General features: G+C 31.7%; 2 protein-coding genes across 2 annotated transcripts in view; both read left to right on the forward strand.

The window, feature by feature from the left end:
* The first annotated feature begins 3,782 nt into the window (after window positions 1-3,782).
* LOC136831615 (apolipoprotein D-like) lies at window positions 3,783-13,919 on the forward strand. Its single transcript, XM_067092244.1, has 3 exons — window positions 3,783-3,832; window positions 11,960-12,189; window positions 13,791-13,919. The coding sequence occupies exons 2-3, from the start codon at window positions 12,043-12,045 to the stop codon at window positions 13,917-13,919; spliced, it is 276 nt and encodes a 91-aa protein (XP_066948345.1). The 5' UTR covers window positions 3,783-3,832; window positions 11,960-12,042.
* Window positions 13,920-14,105: 186 nt separating this feature from the next.
* The window catches only part of LOC136831159 (apolipoprotein D-like), a 6,528-nt gene continuing 5,210 nt past the window's right edge, over window positions 14,106-15,423 (forward strand). Inside the window, exons 1-2 of the mRNA XM_067091115.1 lie at window positions 14,106-14,177; window positions 14,817-14,895. Coding sequence (XP_066947216.1) covers window positions 14,106-14,177; window positions 14,817-14,895 — 151 coding nt within the window. The remainder of the gene's footprint in view (window positions 14,178-14,816; window positions 14,896-15,423) is intronic.

Here is a 15,423-nt window from a genome sequence, read left to right on the forward strand (position 1 = left end):
AAGTGGAGGTTAAATAATGAAATTTTTTTAATAGGTACTTTTTTTTTGGTTTTCTGTCCGTCCGCAATTTTTTCTGAACGCACTTTTTCTGTCCGCCGGCAGGTCTTAAAAACTTCTGAGGCTAGAGGGCTACAAATTGGTATGTTCATCATCCACCGTCCAATCATCAAACATGCCAAATTGCAGCCCTCTATCCTCAGTAGTTTTGATTTTATTTAAGGTTAAAGTTACCCATAATCGTGCGTATGGCAACGATTCAGGCCAGACCACCACGGGGCAGTGTTTAAAGTTTCATAGGCCGCGGCTCATGCAGCATTATACCGAGAACACCGAAAGATAGATCTATTTTCGGTAGTCTTGATTATATGCTGTACAGAAAACTCGATCGCGCCGAAGAAACTTCGGTGCATTTTTTACTCTTTTTTTTTTATTAATGACACCTTTTTAATTATGAACAGGAACTCGAGTTTAGTATCTGAGTTTTTCTAAAATATCTTGGACCCAGAACCGGAATCAACCATGAAAAGTGAAAGTTAATTGGAATTAAAGTTCTACTAAATTTTAATTCAATCTTTAATTTTAAAAGATATTTCACAAAACATCACTTTTATTTCGACTTCTTTTGGAATATTGGTGAATTTAAAGGAAATTCAAGAGATAGAAACTTATATATATATATATATACTGTATGTATATATATATATATATATATATATATATATATATATATATATATATATATATATATATATATATATATATATATATATATATATATATATATATATATATATATATATATAAATTTGTTGATACTCTGCTCTTCTGCCATTGATCACCAACTGAAAATGGAAATGGAATTAAAATAAAAATATAATAAAAATTTAAATGAAAAATAAAATATAAAATTTGTCATATAAAATAAGGAACACAGGATATTTTTAGATTTTGTCTTTCACAATAATAATAATAATAATATAATAATAATTATTATTATTATTATTATTATTATTATTATTATTATTATTATTATTATTATTATTATTATTATTATTATTATTATTATTATAAATTAAACCATGACACAAAGGACATGACACGCAGTAGAAAAAAAGTGTACATTTTTTCCATTTATGAATGAACCAATACATAGAGAAAATCAATAAAACAAAACCAATCGTCAAATTCCCAGACGCTTCCTAAAATCAACTTCTGAGATGCGCGCCACAGTTGGAATATTCCATCCGGGATCCGGAGATACGAATCATTACCAAATTCCTTCGGTGACCCTGGGACTGGTCAGATGAAAGAGAAGAATTCTACTTTTGTGTTTTCGAAAATAAAGAGTTTTTGTGTTTATCGGTATTTCATGTTCCGTATTTTACTTTATTATTATTATTATTATTATTATTATTATTATTATTATTATTATTATTATTATTATTATTATTATTATTATTATGAATGCTACGGTTATGTTTTAAAAGTATAATTTTTGTGTTTATCATAATTCCATGTTGCCTGTTACTGATTAAATGGTAGGTATTATTATTATTATTATTATTATTATTATTATTATTATTATTATTATTATTATTATTATTATTATTTGTAAAGAATGCTACTTTTATATTTTCAATAAGAATAAGTCTTTTTGTGTTTAATGGTAATTCCATGGTCCGTATTACTGATTATTTGGTAGAGAATCTTGATTATTATTATTATTATTATTATTATTATTATTATTATTATTATTATTATTATTATTATTATTATTATTAAGAATGCTAGTTTTATATTTTCGAAAATAATTCTTATGTGTTTATCGTAACTTCGCAGCGATTATCACTGACTAATCAGTAGATTATTATTATTATTATTATTATTATTATTATTATTATTATTATTATTATTATTAAGAATGCTAGTTTTATATTTTCGAAAATAATTCTTATGTGTTTATCGTAGCTTCGTAGCGATTATCACTGACTAATCAGTAGATTATTATTATTATTATTATTATTATTATTATTATTATTATTATTATTATTATTATTATTATTATTATTATTATTCAGAAGCCAAACCCTATTCCCTAACTTGAAATATAATCTTAAAAAAATGGTATTTATACTAAAGACAATAAGAAATGTTAAAAAAATATCAATTATCAGAAAAGAAAAAAGGTAAATGAATAAATCATTATATGTGTAAAAATGTAAATAATGAGAAAATTAGCGTCATTTTTTTTCTTCTACGTGAAAAGATACTCTAGAAAGTGTACTTTTTCCGTGAGCATGTGCGTTCATTACCCTACGTTTTTCATTGCAACATCTGTGTGATCGTTTTCCTAAATAGGATTTGCTATTAACTTTCACTCTCGCTGTGCCGGACGTATTACATATCCTGGCGTATCTATTTGCATACACACGTTATACACGTTATACACACACACACACTCAAAACAGAGCGCGTGCTGCGCGCGTATGCAAACATTTGTCAAGAGAGTATAGGCAGGATTTCGCCTAGAGATGAAACACGAGTACTGAAATGTAGGGGAAGATTCTAAGTTTTTTTTTTTTTTTTTAAGTATAAATGCAAGTCCGGAGATCATGGGTTTAAATATAGAGTACGAGGGAAGGTAAGAGAATTCCAAATACTGTGGTGTGTATGTGTATGTATATATATATATATATATATATATATATATATATATATATATATATATATATATATATATATATATACACATACACACACATATATATATATGTGTGTGTGTGTGTGTGTGTGTGTGTGTGCACGTACTCTATAGCATATTTGCATACAGCATCTTTTCATTTACATGCTACTTTCACTCTTTTCTCTTCCTTTCTGTGGCTTGCCTATTATCATAATACTTGTTTTTCTCTGCTTCGCTTAATTATGATAGTTGGTGAGTCTGTCTATCTATCTATCTATCTATCTATCTATCTATCTATCTATCTGTATCTATATTTATATATAAGTCACTATATTCGTTTATGAACAATATAGAGTAGGTAAAAATATAATTATTATTTTTTCAGAGATTTAAAAAATCTCGTGATTATATTCCCGTGAAGACAATATCATATAATGTCACTTTTCCATCGAGGAGAAATTCCTTTCATTATCTATTTTTAAAAGTAAATTTAACCTTTTATATTTCATTTAAAAAAAAATATCAGATATCTCATTAATTTCTGAAATGAATTTGATCTTTTACGTTTTATTAAACAGAGTATCACAAATAATATCTAAAACAAAACAAAAAATCAGCCGTGACAGACAAGGTAACCGCCAGACACCTTAAAAAAAAAGATAAATAAACAAAAAATATAATAAGCGAAAACTCGTTTTTTTCTGGGGGTGTTGTAGGGGTGGGGGGGGGTGGCGGCGGTAGAGAAGAATTTCATTCCCCAAATGATTCGTCCTGTTTCGTAAAATAGCGTTTTTTGGCCTTGCGTCTCGTGGAGCAAGAAGGATGGGTGAGTTGCCACTTACGTAAACTGACCAACGAGTGAATGACGTCATTCACAATGACAGACACCCGTTCGTTCTAATTTATATGACGAACTGCTTTTACCTCTAATTCAAACCATTACACAACTCTTTCAAAAGCCCAGATTATGATAAAAATATATATATATACCCTAAACACGAAGTTAAATGAGGAAAACGCGAAGATTTGTGAGAAATGACGAAGTGGCAACTCTGTCTCTCTTTCTCTCTCAATGGCTGTACCTGTGTCTGGCGTATATAAGCGGTGAACGTGAGCTCAGGTGTACATCTGTCCAGCGGTCTTTGCAAGGTGAGCGCACGCACGTTTTAATTCTAGGTGTCTGCACTGTGATTTTTGTCTGTGTTTGAAACTGAAGTTTATATATATATATATATATATATATATATATATATATATATATATATATATATATATATATATATATATATATATAAAGCTATTTTTATAACTAGGCAGTGATAAGTTCTTTAAATCATTCTATATATATACTGTATATTTTAAGTTCATTGTTGCTGACCTGACATAATTAGGGGCGTATTTCCACAAAGTACTAATAAACCCTGAAACTTGTGTTTTATATATTATATATATATATATATATATATATATATATATATATATATATATATATATATATATATATATATATATCACATCTTATTACATCTTATTATAAATGCTTTTTGAGTCTTTACTTTCGTGAGGAAATTGACATGTTTGTGTTTAAAATCTCCCATTCATCATAATATATCTGACAATAATAATTGTCCTAGAATATAGCAGTATCAGATGTTACTTACAGATATTAGAATGACCGTTTTGTCTACGAATTACCTAATAACTAACTTATGTTTATATCTATATATCTATAAGAATCATATAAAACATAGCAACTTAGGAAGGTTCTGAGAACCGCATTCTTCCGTCAGATTTTAACACCAAGAGAAAATTACCACAAACCTCTTTCCATTTGAAGTGAATTGGGTATCAGATCAGTCTAAACAATCATTTGTTGCAGAAAATGACACATTTTAGTTAGAGAACAGAACAGAATATAGAATTTAGGCCAAAGGCCTATCACTGGGACCTATGAGGTCATTCAGCGCTGAAACGGAAATTGAGAGTAGGTTGTCTGAAAGGTGTAACAGGAGGAATATCTCAAAGCAGTTGCACTATAAAATTATTGTTAGGAGAAGGTGGATAGCAAGATGGAAATAAGAGAATATGAAAGGAGGTACAGTAAAAGGAGTGAAAGGGGTTGCAAAGAACCTTAAGTAATGCCTACAGTGCACCCCGTGAGGTGCACTGACAGCACTAGCCCGGTATGGGGGAGTATGTAACGGAAAACTCTCTCTCAAAAAAAAAAAAAAAAAATCTTTCGCCCAAGAATCTCTGGGACAACAGTGGAAAACGTTGTGACATTTGAAAGGTACCAAAACGTTCGCGTGAGCGATCGGCCAAACGTTTAAGCCCACTAGTAAAAGGCGTTTTCGAATTGTGAATAATGTTCTGTTCAATTTAATATTCTATTATACTTAATATTCTATTAATATAAAGTTATTACAATTTACTGTTTTAATGCCTGACATAACGTCGAAGCAGTGTTAATTATTTAAGCTAAAATATCTTTGTTGCTAATGTCTCTCTCTCTCTCTCTCTCTCTCTCTCTCTCTCTCTCTTATAAATATGTTAGTAAATTCTCTCGCTCCCTCTCTTTTAAATATCAATATTCCTGAAACTCTCTACCTCTCTCTCTCTCTCTCTTGAATCCACTGTTGTTGAAATTCTCTCTCTTTTCTCTCTCTCTCTCTCTCTTGAATGTCACTGTTGATGAAATTCTCTCTCTCTCCCTCTCTCTCTCTCTCTCTCTCTCTCTTTCTTGAATGTCACTGTTGATGAAATTCTCACTCTCTCTCTCTCTGCTCTCTCTCTCTCTTGAATGCCACTGTTGTTGAAACTCTCTCTCTCTCTCTCTCTTAAATATCTTTGTTATTGAAATTCTCTCTAGAGATGTACCCAAACAAACTCCTTATGGTTTCAGCTCACGAATATGAAAAATAAATGACTTCATGAACGACATGGCGAATGAAGCAATATTATCATTCAATGCGCATGCGTGCGTATGTGACGTGAATGAATCGCATAACAATGAGAGGGTGGAGATGATACGCAGTTGCAAATTGGGTATTTGCGTCAATTTAAGGTCATGAAAAGCGCAAGAAATTGATTCATGATGGATGATATATTCTGAATGAATTGAAGAATGTGTTTGTGTGTGTGTGTGTGTGTGTGTGTGTGTGTGTGTGTGTGCGCGCGCGCGTGAGTGTTTACATCATGGACAGACAGACTGAACGAGAAAAGACAGACAGACATATAGAACGGATAATGACATGAAGTGATCGGGACTCATATGTTATTTCAAGGAATCAGGAAAGGAAGGGTGTGAACTTGAGAGAGAGAGAGAGAGAGAGAGAGAGAGAGAGAGAGAGAGAGAGAGAGAGTTTCAGTTGCAAGGTTTCAGTTGCAACAGCGTACTGCTGGCTGGGACTCCTAATTGATCTTTAAAAAAGGCTTAACTGTTTATAGGAGACTTCAATGCTAGGTAGTGATCACAGCAATATATTTCGGGCAAAAATCTAAAATACAGGTTAATTAGTAAATCAATAAAGATTATAAGGGCAAATATTGTATGTGAGTGAATTATATGAGTAAGAACGAGAGAGAAAGAAAGAATATTTGAATATTTGATGAAGAATAAAAAGGCATAATTGAGAATGAGTTGAAATCTGGGAGATTTTAATGAAAGTATAAAATTGGCGATATAATTATATGTAATATATACATTATATATATATATATATATATATATATATATATATATATATATATATATATATAATAAAAAATATTTTTATACATATATATATCGTATAAGGGTTAGATTCGTATAGCGATTAATTATACAGCCCATTCTTGTATTTTTATACATTACTAAAAATTCTGTTTTTTACAAACCTAATTAATATTAAGACGTTTGCAATGCTGCCTACAGAAGTGCATTATTTTTTGTTTGTGTACATTTGTGTGTGTGTGTGTGTGTGTGTGTGTATTTGTGTGCCTATGAATATGTCTGTGTGTGTGTAATCATCCGCCCCTCATTGGTGAAAGTCCGTTAATTCTTCATTTTCCCTAGCCTTCACTTTCTCCTGAATTTTCCCATTTCAATATCCTGAACTGTCCAGGTAAAAACACCTGTTCCGAAGTTATTGTTGTTTTCCCGACTTATTTCTCGTGCTTCCCCCACATAAACCTGTTCTGCACGTTTGTTTGTTTTCTCTGCTGGCTACAATTGCTGTGAATGTGTTGCGATATCATTATTATTATTATTATTATTATTATTATTATTATTATTATTATTATTATTATTATTATTATTATTATTCAGAAGATGAGCCCTCATTCATATGGAACCCCTGTTGATATGGAATAAGCTTACAGGGGCCATTGACCTGATATTCAGTCTTCCAAAGAATATGGTGTTCATTTGAAAGAAGTAACAGAAGGTAACAGGATATACAAAAAGAGGTGGTCAGTAATTAGAAATTATTATTATTATTATTATTATTATTATTATTATTATTATTATTATTATTATTATTATTCAGAATATAAACCCTTCTTCATGTGGAACAAGCCCACACGGGCCATTGATCTGAAATTCAAGCTTCCAAAGAATGTGGTGTTCATATAAATACTTCTATGAAAAGATATTCATTTTCTGACATAAGTAGCTATCAATCACACTTTTTCTAACTTATATTCGATGTATAATTCCACAACCTTAGCAGGAATTCGATTAATTATTCATAAGAATATGTAGGAATATTCGTTACAGTGGTTGCAATTTCCTAAGTCATTCTGTGAAAGATCATTCAAATTACAGGCTCTAGTTTTCTGAGATAATATGCTATAATGACAGCAACTCAGAGATAATATCCTACCTTTCACTTCTAGACAGAACTATTTTCTGTAGACGTCAAAAGTCTTTCCTTCAGTCTTAAGATAATTCATTTGCTTACTTATTTATCTTTATTTCTTTCCGAGGGTAATTACCTACAACGACAAGAGCTTCTGTTTGCCTTATTTTCTTGAAGAATTCACTAGAATTCATTTCAATAAATGATCTATTTAGATTAAAACTTAAGATATAAGACATAAGATAATCCATTTTCTAGTTACCTTTTGATTCATAATTTCATAATCAGTTATATGTTTTTCCTAATAATTCAATGAAGTTAAATTAATTTTCTTATCTGTAAGGTAATAGCTATACCTTGCATGGGTGGTTGTTTCATTCTAAGCTAATTCAGCTCTCTCTCTCTCTCTCTCAAATCCAACTCACTTCTACTATTTGTACAACCTTTAATAGTCGAGAAAAATCGTGTCAAATCTAACTTAAGTACAAAAAAAAATGCTTCAAAATGTATTCGATTTTTCTGTAAAATTCCGAAATCTGTGTAATTCTGTATTTCTGTCAGTGGACAAATTCCATGTCTGTTAAGTCTTACCTAAGAGTGGGTGGCTTCAGAATGGACTGAGAGACCAGTCACTCTTTTCTTCATTCTGTAAAAGATTGTGATAGACGGTCTGTGTGTGTGTGTGTGTGTGTGTGTGTGTGTGTGTGTGTGTGTGTGTGTGTGTGTGTGTGTGTGTGTGTGTTGCTTAGCTATTTGTGCCTACTTTCTCTCTCTCTCTCTCTCTCTCTCTGTAATGACAAGATGCTCTGGAGCCGAGGGCACAAAAAGAGGTGTGGCCCAGAGAGAGAGAGAGAGAGAGAGAGAGAGAGAGAGAGAGAGAGAGAGAGAGAGAGAGAGAGAGAGAGAGACCCTTCCTTATGGGAAGAGAAAGCTGTTCATGATTACCTTAAGTACCTAAGGAGTTAGAAAGCCAGGGAGACACACACTCACACAGTCACAGGTAGATGAACGGATGGACGGAAGGGCTACCTGTGTGTGTGTTTACCTGCGTGTAGGTAGTTTGCTTAATTAATACCAGCCTGAGGTGAGAGAGAGAGAGAGAGAGAGAGAGAGAGAGAGAGAGAGAGAGAGACTGTCTTTACTTATTTTAATGAGAGTTGTATATACCTAATGAACACTATTAAAAAAGTAAATCAACTGTTTAGACAGAGAGAGAGAGAGAGAGAGAGAGAGAGAGAGAGATTACTTACTGTGTTGTTATGCATATAAAGAAAGTATTCACCTTGGAAGAGAGAGTTCTCTTCTGAGTAATAGGAAAGTCATTTATCTGCAAACTTACGCTTGCATTAAAGCAAACACATTTCAGTCGGTGCTTTCAAGTAAACTTCACATAGTGAACAAGCAGGAATGTTCATTATTCATCATTTATGACCACTAAATATATTTTTTTTATAGTGAAATTCCATACAAACGAACAATCTCCCTTTCAACTTAACTATCCGAATGTTATTTACGGTCAGTAATGATTAAATTACAGTTGGGAAACAATACTGATATAAAATTCAAACGATGTGGATGTTGGAAAGAATATCAAGCTCAAATAAAAATATAAAACAGCAATGGTAAATAATGATTGATTCATAAAACTAGGTTATAAGAATTATAATATATATATATATATATATATATATATATATATATATATATATATATATATATATATATATATATATATATATATATATATTCAAGCAAATTTTTTAAGTAACTTTAACGGAGTTAATATATTAGTCACACCTAAGGCAAACAGCCCCTAAATAATTAAAAATGCTTCAGCATTAATTTACCAGACGTCAAAATAAATATCGTAACGTTCGAACGAAAACATCTCCATAGATGAATGAACTATTTAATAGATTTCATTGTTTCCATAACATTCCCCAAGAAGTTTTCGCTCTCCAGCCGAATTGAACAGCTCCAATCCCTACCGTATGATAGCAGGTCAGGTCCCATACAGCGGACGAGTTTTTGTGACCGCAGAAAAAGTTGGCCCTCTACCCCCCACCCCTCCCCCTCCCCGCCCCCACAACCTGGGCTTCCAGTAGAGAGTGGGTCCCCACGACACTCAACGGCAGAATCCATTAGCAAAATGTATAACGTGAACATCAAACAGCACTTTAGGAAGAGAAGGCCGGGCTCCAGTCATGTATCAGTTCAGTAATGATGGCTGGATCTAGAATGTTTTCAAATTTGAAACATTGCTATGCATATATATATGTGTTGTTATATATATATATATATATATATATATATATATATATATATATATATATATATATATATATATATATATTCATCAGTTATCATTTTCAATCATAGCTGTAGTTTTTCACTATGTTTTAGGAGAGTGATTTAAATTGTTGATAATTTGTCAATATGCCATACATGGAATTTACAATAATTGATAAAAGAATATTTACAAAGTTTTACAAGTATGTAAAATGGCTATTAAGTTTTACACATCTCTTAACAGGACCATTTTTAATCGCTGTCAGTATATGAAAAAATTATTGTCAATCGTTATTTCTGTTTACTACAAATTTTGACCATAATTCCCATATTTAAAACTCATCTACGATTGATATCATAATCCATCCCCAATTTAAGCCACGTTCAAGAGCACATCCAATCGCTAACGCAATTTCGCCCTACGTAGCAATAGCCCCTTTCATTCATTCGTAAACCGCACGTTTTCACCGCTTCGGCGCGACCGGCGGTTTACTCTCAGATGAGGCTGAAACGTCACAATCACGGCGTTACGCAAGCGACAGCCTGCAGCCGCCCCAGTTTTATACGAAGTGCTGCTGGGATGACTGCTTTCCGCTGGCTGCGTCGACCTTAGCAACACGCATCACGATTTGTTTGTCTTTGGGAGACCTTGTTATTATTATTATTATTATTATTATTATTATTATTATTATTATTATTGTCAAACAAGCTGAAATTTGCACTAAGAATTAACTGCACAAACGTTGTGTTTGTGTGAAATTGTGCATTTATTCACTGTTCTGATTCTTCTGTAAGCTTGTGGATGTGAGAGAGAGAGAGAGAGAGAGAGAGAGAGAGAGAGAGAGAGAGAGAGAGAGTCATTGATACAAAATGACATTCTAATAAGTTTATCGTGTAAAACTTCATTTCATAAAATAGTACACACGCATATATATATATATATATATATATATATATATATATATATATATATATATATATATATATATATATATATACATACATACATACATACTACTTCCGTCTCAGAAACTAGATAAATAATAAAAAATCTAAACCTTAAAAAATAACAGCTGATATAATTTTCAGTAATTACCGGAGCAATTTTAATGGACAAGATGTTATTTTTTTTATGAAGTACCATTTCTTCTTGAAAGCTCAAGGGAGAAATTTAATTGCTTTTATACAGTACAGCAACTTTGCTTACATTAGAGAAAAACTGACTCTCTCTCTCTCTCTCTCTCTCTTTCAGAACATGGTTTTGTCCATGGAATTCAGGGGTAGGAAGCTATAAAGTTTTAAATTATTATTATTATTATTATTATTATTATTATTATTATTATTATTATTATTACTGTTATTATTATTATTATTACTGTCAACAGAGATGTGGTGATATATATATATATATATATATATATATATATATATATATATATATATATATATATATATATATATATATATATATGTGTGTGATATGTGTGTGTGTGTGTGTGTGTGTGTGTGTGTGTGTGTGTGTGTGTGTGACACACAGACACACACACACATCCAGAAAGCGAGAGTATGAATGATGGTTCCCAATATACGCTGCGTCTAACCGCATCGCGTGTTCTCTACATATCAAGGACATGACAGTGCTTATTAGCGTTGCTTATTACGTTCACGAATTTCATCAGCGTGTTAACAAATGACGTCATCGAGCCGAACGGAAGGTTATAGAATTCTGTAATATTTTTATTTTATGTTTTTTAAAGGAGAAGAATCTTGAAGGAAATGTCAATTTCAAACGTGTTGCCTTATTATTTACGAAGTCAAAATGACCAATAAACTTTCTAAATATCCCCCACAAGTTATATTCCCCAACAAAGGTCAACCAAAAGTCAAAACAGGTTAACCAAGGTCAACAGCCCAGAAAATTATAAAAATTCAAATGCAAAGTATTTCTTCAATATTTACGAAGCCACAATTCTCAGTCAGCTTTCTAAACATCCCCCACAGGTCATGTTCCCCAACAAATGTCAAAAAAGGTCAACCAGAGGTCGAAAAAGGTCAACAGCCCAGAAAATTACAAAAAATCAATTGCAAAGTATTTCTTAATATCTACGAAATCACAATTCTCAATCAGCTTTCTAAATATCCCCCACAGGTCATATTCCCCAACAAGGGTCAAACAAAGGTCAGCCAGAGGTCAACAAACCAGCAAAAACAAAGAAGTCAAGTCGTCCCAAGATGCTGGTCAACTCGTTCCTCGGCGCCCTCTCCATGGTGGGCACTTTCATCACTCAAGCACTGGATGGACTTATCCTATTCCCCAGCCTCCTGAGGACAGGACCTTGCCCCGATGTTCCTGTTGTTCACAATTTTAATGTCACGGCAGTAAGGAACCGGATGTTGTTTGTGTTTTCTTGAGAGAGAGAGAGAGAGAGAGAGAGAGAGAGAGAGAGAGAGAGAGAGAGAGAGAGAGAGAGAGAGAGAGAGAGAGAGCAGTTCTTCGGGATATGCTACTGCTGCAGGAATGATATCTGGGATTATAGCAAAATAAAATAACAGTACAGGTACAGATGCAATGAGAGAGAGAGAGAGAGAGAGAGAGAGAGAGAGAGAGAGAGAGAGAGAGAGAGAGAGAGATCAGCAGGATATGATGCTGTGAGTAGGAGTGATTTCTCTAAGATTGTGCAAAACAAAATATTACACTAAAAATTCAGATAATATTAATGATACCTATCAGTTAGTTTTTATGTAAAATATCCATTAATATTCATTAACCAGCCATCTGTTAAGTTTATATATTATATATACTTTCCCCAAACAGAGCCCACGATCAAATTAATATATAGAAGTATATTTGACTTTCTCTGTAAACAGTCATTTCTTAAGGAAAAAGTTGGAAATATTTTTTTCGATAACTCAAAAAACTATATAAAAATATAAAATTCAAAGTAGAGGTTTTTTCTAAAAGAGGTTTCTCTTTGTACTGAATACAACACAAGACAATTACCTCTTGAAATACGTGAAATTAAAATCTAAAATGATTTCAGATTTCACGACAATTTTTTATATGACATGACATGTCCTCTTTCAGAAGACAATTCTTTATATGACATGACATGTCCTCTTTCAGAAGACAGTTCTTTATATGACATGACATGTCTTCTTTCAGAAGACAATATGGCATGACATGTCCTCTTTCAGAAGACAATTCTTTATATGACATGACATGTCCTCTTTCAGAAGACAATACTTTATATGACATGACATGTCAGCTTTCAGAAGACAATTCTTTATATGACATGACATGTCTTCTTTCAGAAGGCAATCTTTTATATGACATGACATGTCACAGAAGACAATTTTTATATGACATAACATGTCCTCTTTCAGAAGACAATACTTTTATATGACAAGACATGTCAGCTTTCAGAAGACAATTCTTTATATGACATGACATGTCTTCTTTCAGAAGGCAATCTTTTATATGACATGACATGTCAGCTTTCAGAAGACAATTCTTTATATGACATGACATGTCCTCTTTCAGAAGGCAATCTTTTACATGACATGAAATGTCAGCTTTCAGAAGACAATTCTTTACATGACATGACATGTAGGGAGGTAGTGCTGTCAGTGCACCTCACGTGGTGCACTGTAGGCATTACCTGCAACCCTTTTCACTCCTTTTACTGTACCTCCTTTCATATTCTCTTTCTTCCATCTGACTTTCCACCCTCTCCTAACAATATTGATTCATAGTGCTTTGAGGTTTTCCTCCTGTTACACCTTTCAAACCTTTTACTGTCAATTCCCGTTTCAGCACTGAATGACCTCATAGGTCCCAGTGCTTGGCCTTTGGCCTAAATTCTATATTCAATTCATACAGGTTTTTCTTGGCTTGAAAATCTGGCCCACAGGATGTGAACTGCAAACGGTATTTTATATTTTACTAAATTGTTTTCTTTTTTGCGTTCTCTTCTTTCCAGTATCTTGGAAGATGGTACGAACTGGAACGCTTCGAGAATCTCTTCCAAAGCGGCGCATGCGCGACAGCAGACTACGCCCGGTTTCCAAATGGTTCAATTTCCGTCATCAATACCCAGATCTCAAAGTAAGCCTGTGTTATTAAAACCTATGTTATTAAGCCTATGTTATAAATATAATTACACAAGAAAAATAATCGCATTGAAGATATTCCTTTACTGGACTTGAATTTCAATTTTTTAACTTTATTTATTGATTATTCATTACACCATCCAAGTCAAATACACTGACCAATCAGAGGCAAGAGAGAAGCTCAAATGACATCAGTTGTGGATATTTACTGTCAGATTAAGAAAATAGATTGTAGGTTCAATTATATTCTATTACATGTATGCCAAAATATCCAAGTTCAATTGATGTAAACTGAGTTTTTTTTTTAAATCTATCTTAATATAGCATAAACGAACCCAATGATTTTTTATTTAATTTTCTCGGAAATACTGAACCATATAGTACCATTTTTTACGTAGTTCATATATCCAGGATATGATAACATTTAACAAGAAATAATAGTTATTTTTTCATATTAATCTAATACCTAATAACCCAATATACACAATTTCTTCTTCTGGAAAAATATCTTAAATTAATTTTGCAAATATCTTATAAAATAAGAATGAAACTGGGGTATATTATTATTATTATTATTATTATTATTATTATTATTATTATTATTATTATTATTATTAGTTAATTAGATTCACAATTTTGAAAATAATGTGTATTAAAATCACAATAATATAGTAAAACTACATTTACTATATAATTGTGAGTTTAACACATTATTAAATGTAAACATTTACTATATAATTATGTGAGTATTATTATACATTATTATATATCATTATTGCAAAGATATGGCCCCTATATATATATATATATATATATATATATATATATATATATATATATATATATATATACACATACCATTTTTAACGAGGCTAACAACCCGTTTTGTATTCCAGTGGCAACCTGATTTTATCGAAGGCATTGCCAAACCAGGTCCTGACCCGACGGTGGGAGACCTGATCGTCAGTTTCCCAGGTGAGAACGAAACTAGATTTTAATTTGGTTACGTAATGCATAGCTTGAAGAGATCACTGGAGTCGCAGAATACAGGAGAATGTTATGCAATGGTTCTGCATCTTCGGTTTAGACTTTGAAACTTCCCTGAGGCAGTAATCTGTTTCTGTAAGCGTTTTCAGGATGTGGTACTTATTATTATTATTATTATTATTATTATTATTATTATTATTATTATTATTATTATTATTATTATTATTCAGATGATGAACCCTATTCATACATGGGAACAAGCCCACCACAGAGGCCATTGATTTGAAATTCATTATTATTATTATATTATTATTATTACATATTATTATTATTATTATTATTATTATTATTATTATTATTATTATTATTATTATTATTATTATCAGATGATTATTATGTGGAATAAGCCCACCACAGGGACTTTGAAAACTCTATTATTATTATTATTATTATTATTATTATTATTATTATTATTATTATTATTATTATTATTATTATTATTATTCAGAAGATGAA

This window comes from Macrobrachium rosenbergii, chromosome 48 (assembly GCF_040412425.1).
Source record: "Macrobrachium rosenbergii isolate ZJJX-2024 chromosome 48, ASM4041242v1, whole genome shotgun sequence".
NCBI classification, from domain to species: Eukaryota; Metazoa; Arthropoda; class Malacostraca; order Decapoda; family Palaemonidae; genus Macrobrachium; species Macrobrachium rosenbergii.

Coding starts and splice junctions, on each gene's coding strand:
- LOC136831615 (XM_067092244.1), top strand. CDS start 12,043: ATGCTGGTCAACTCGTTCCTCGGCGCCCTCTCCATGGTGGGCACTTTC. Junction 12,190..13,790: donor ACAATTTTAATGTCACGGCA/GTAAGGAACCGG, acceptor TCTTCTTTCCAG/TATCTTGGAAGATGGTACGA.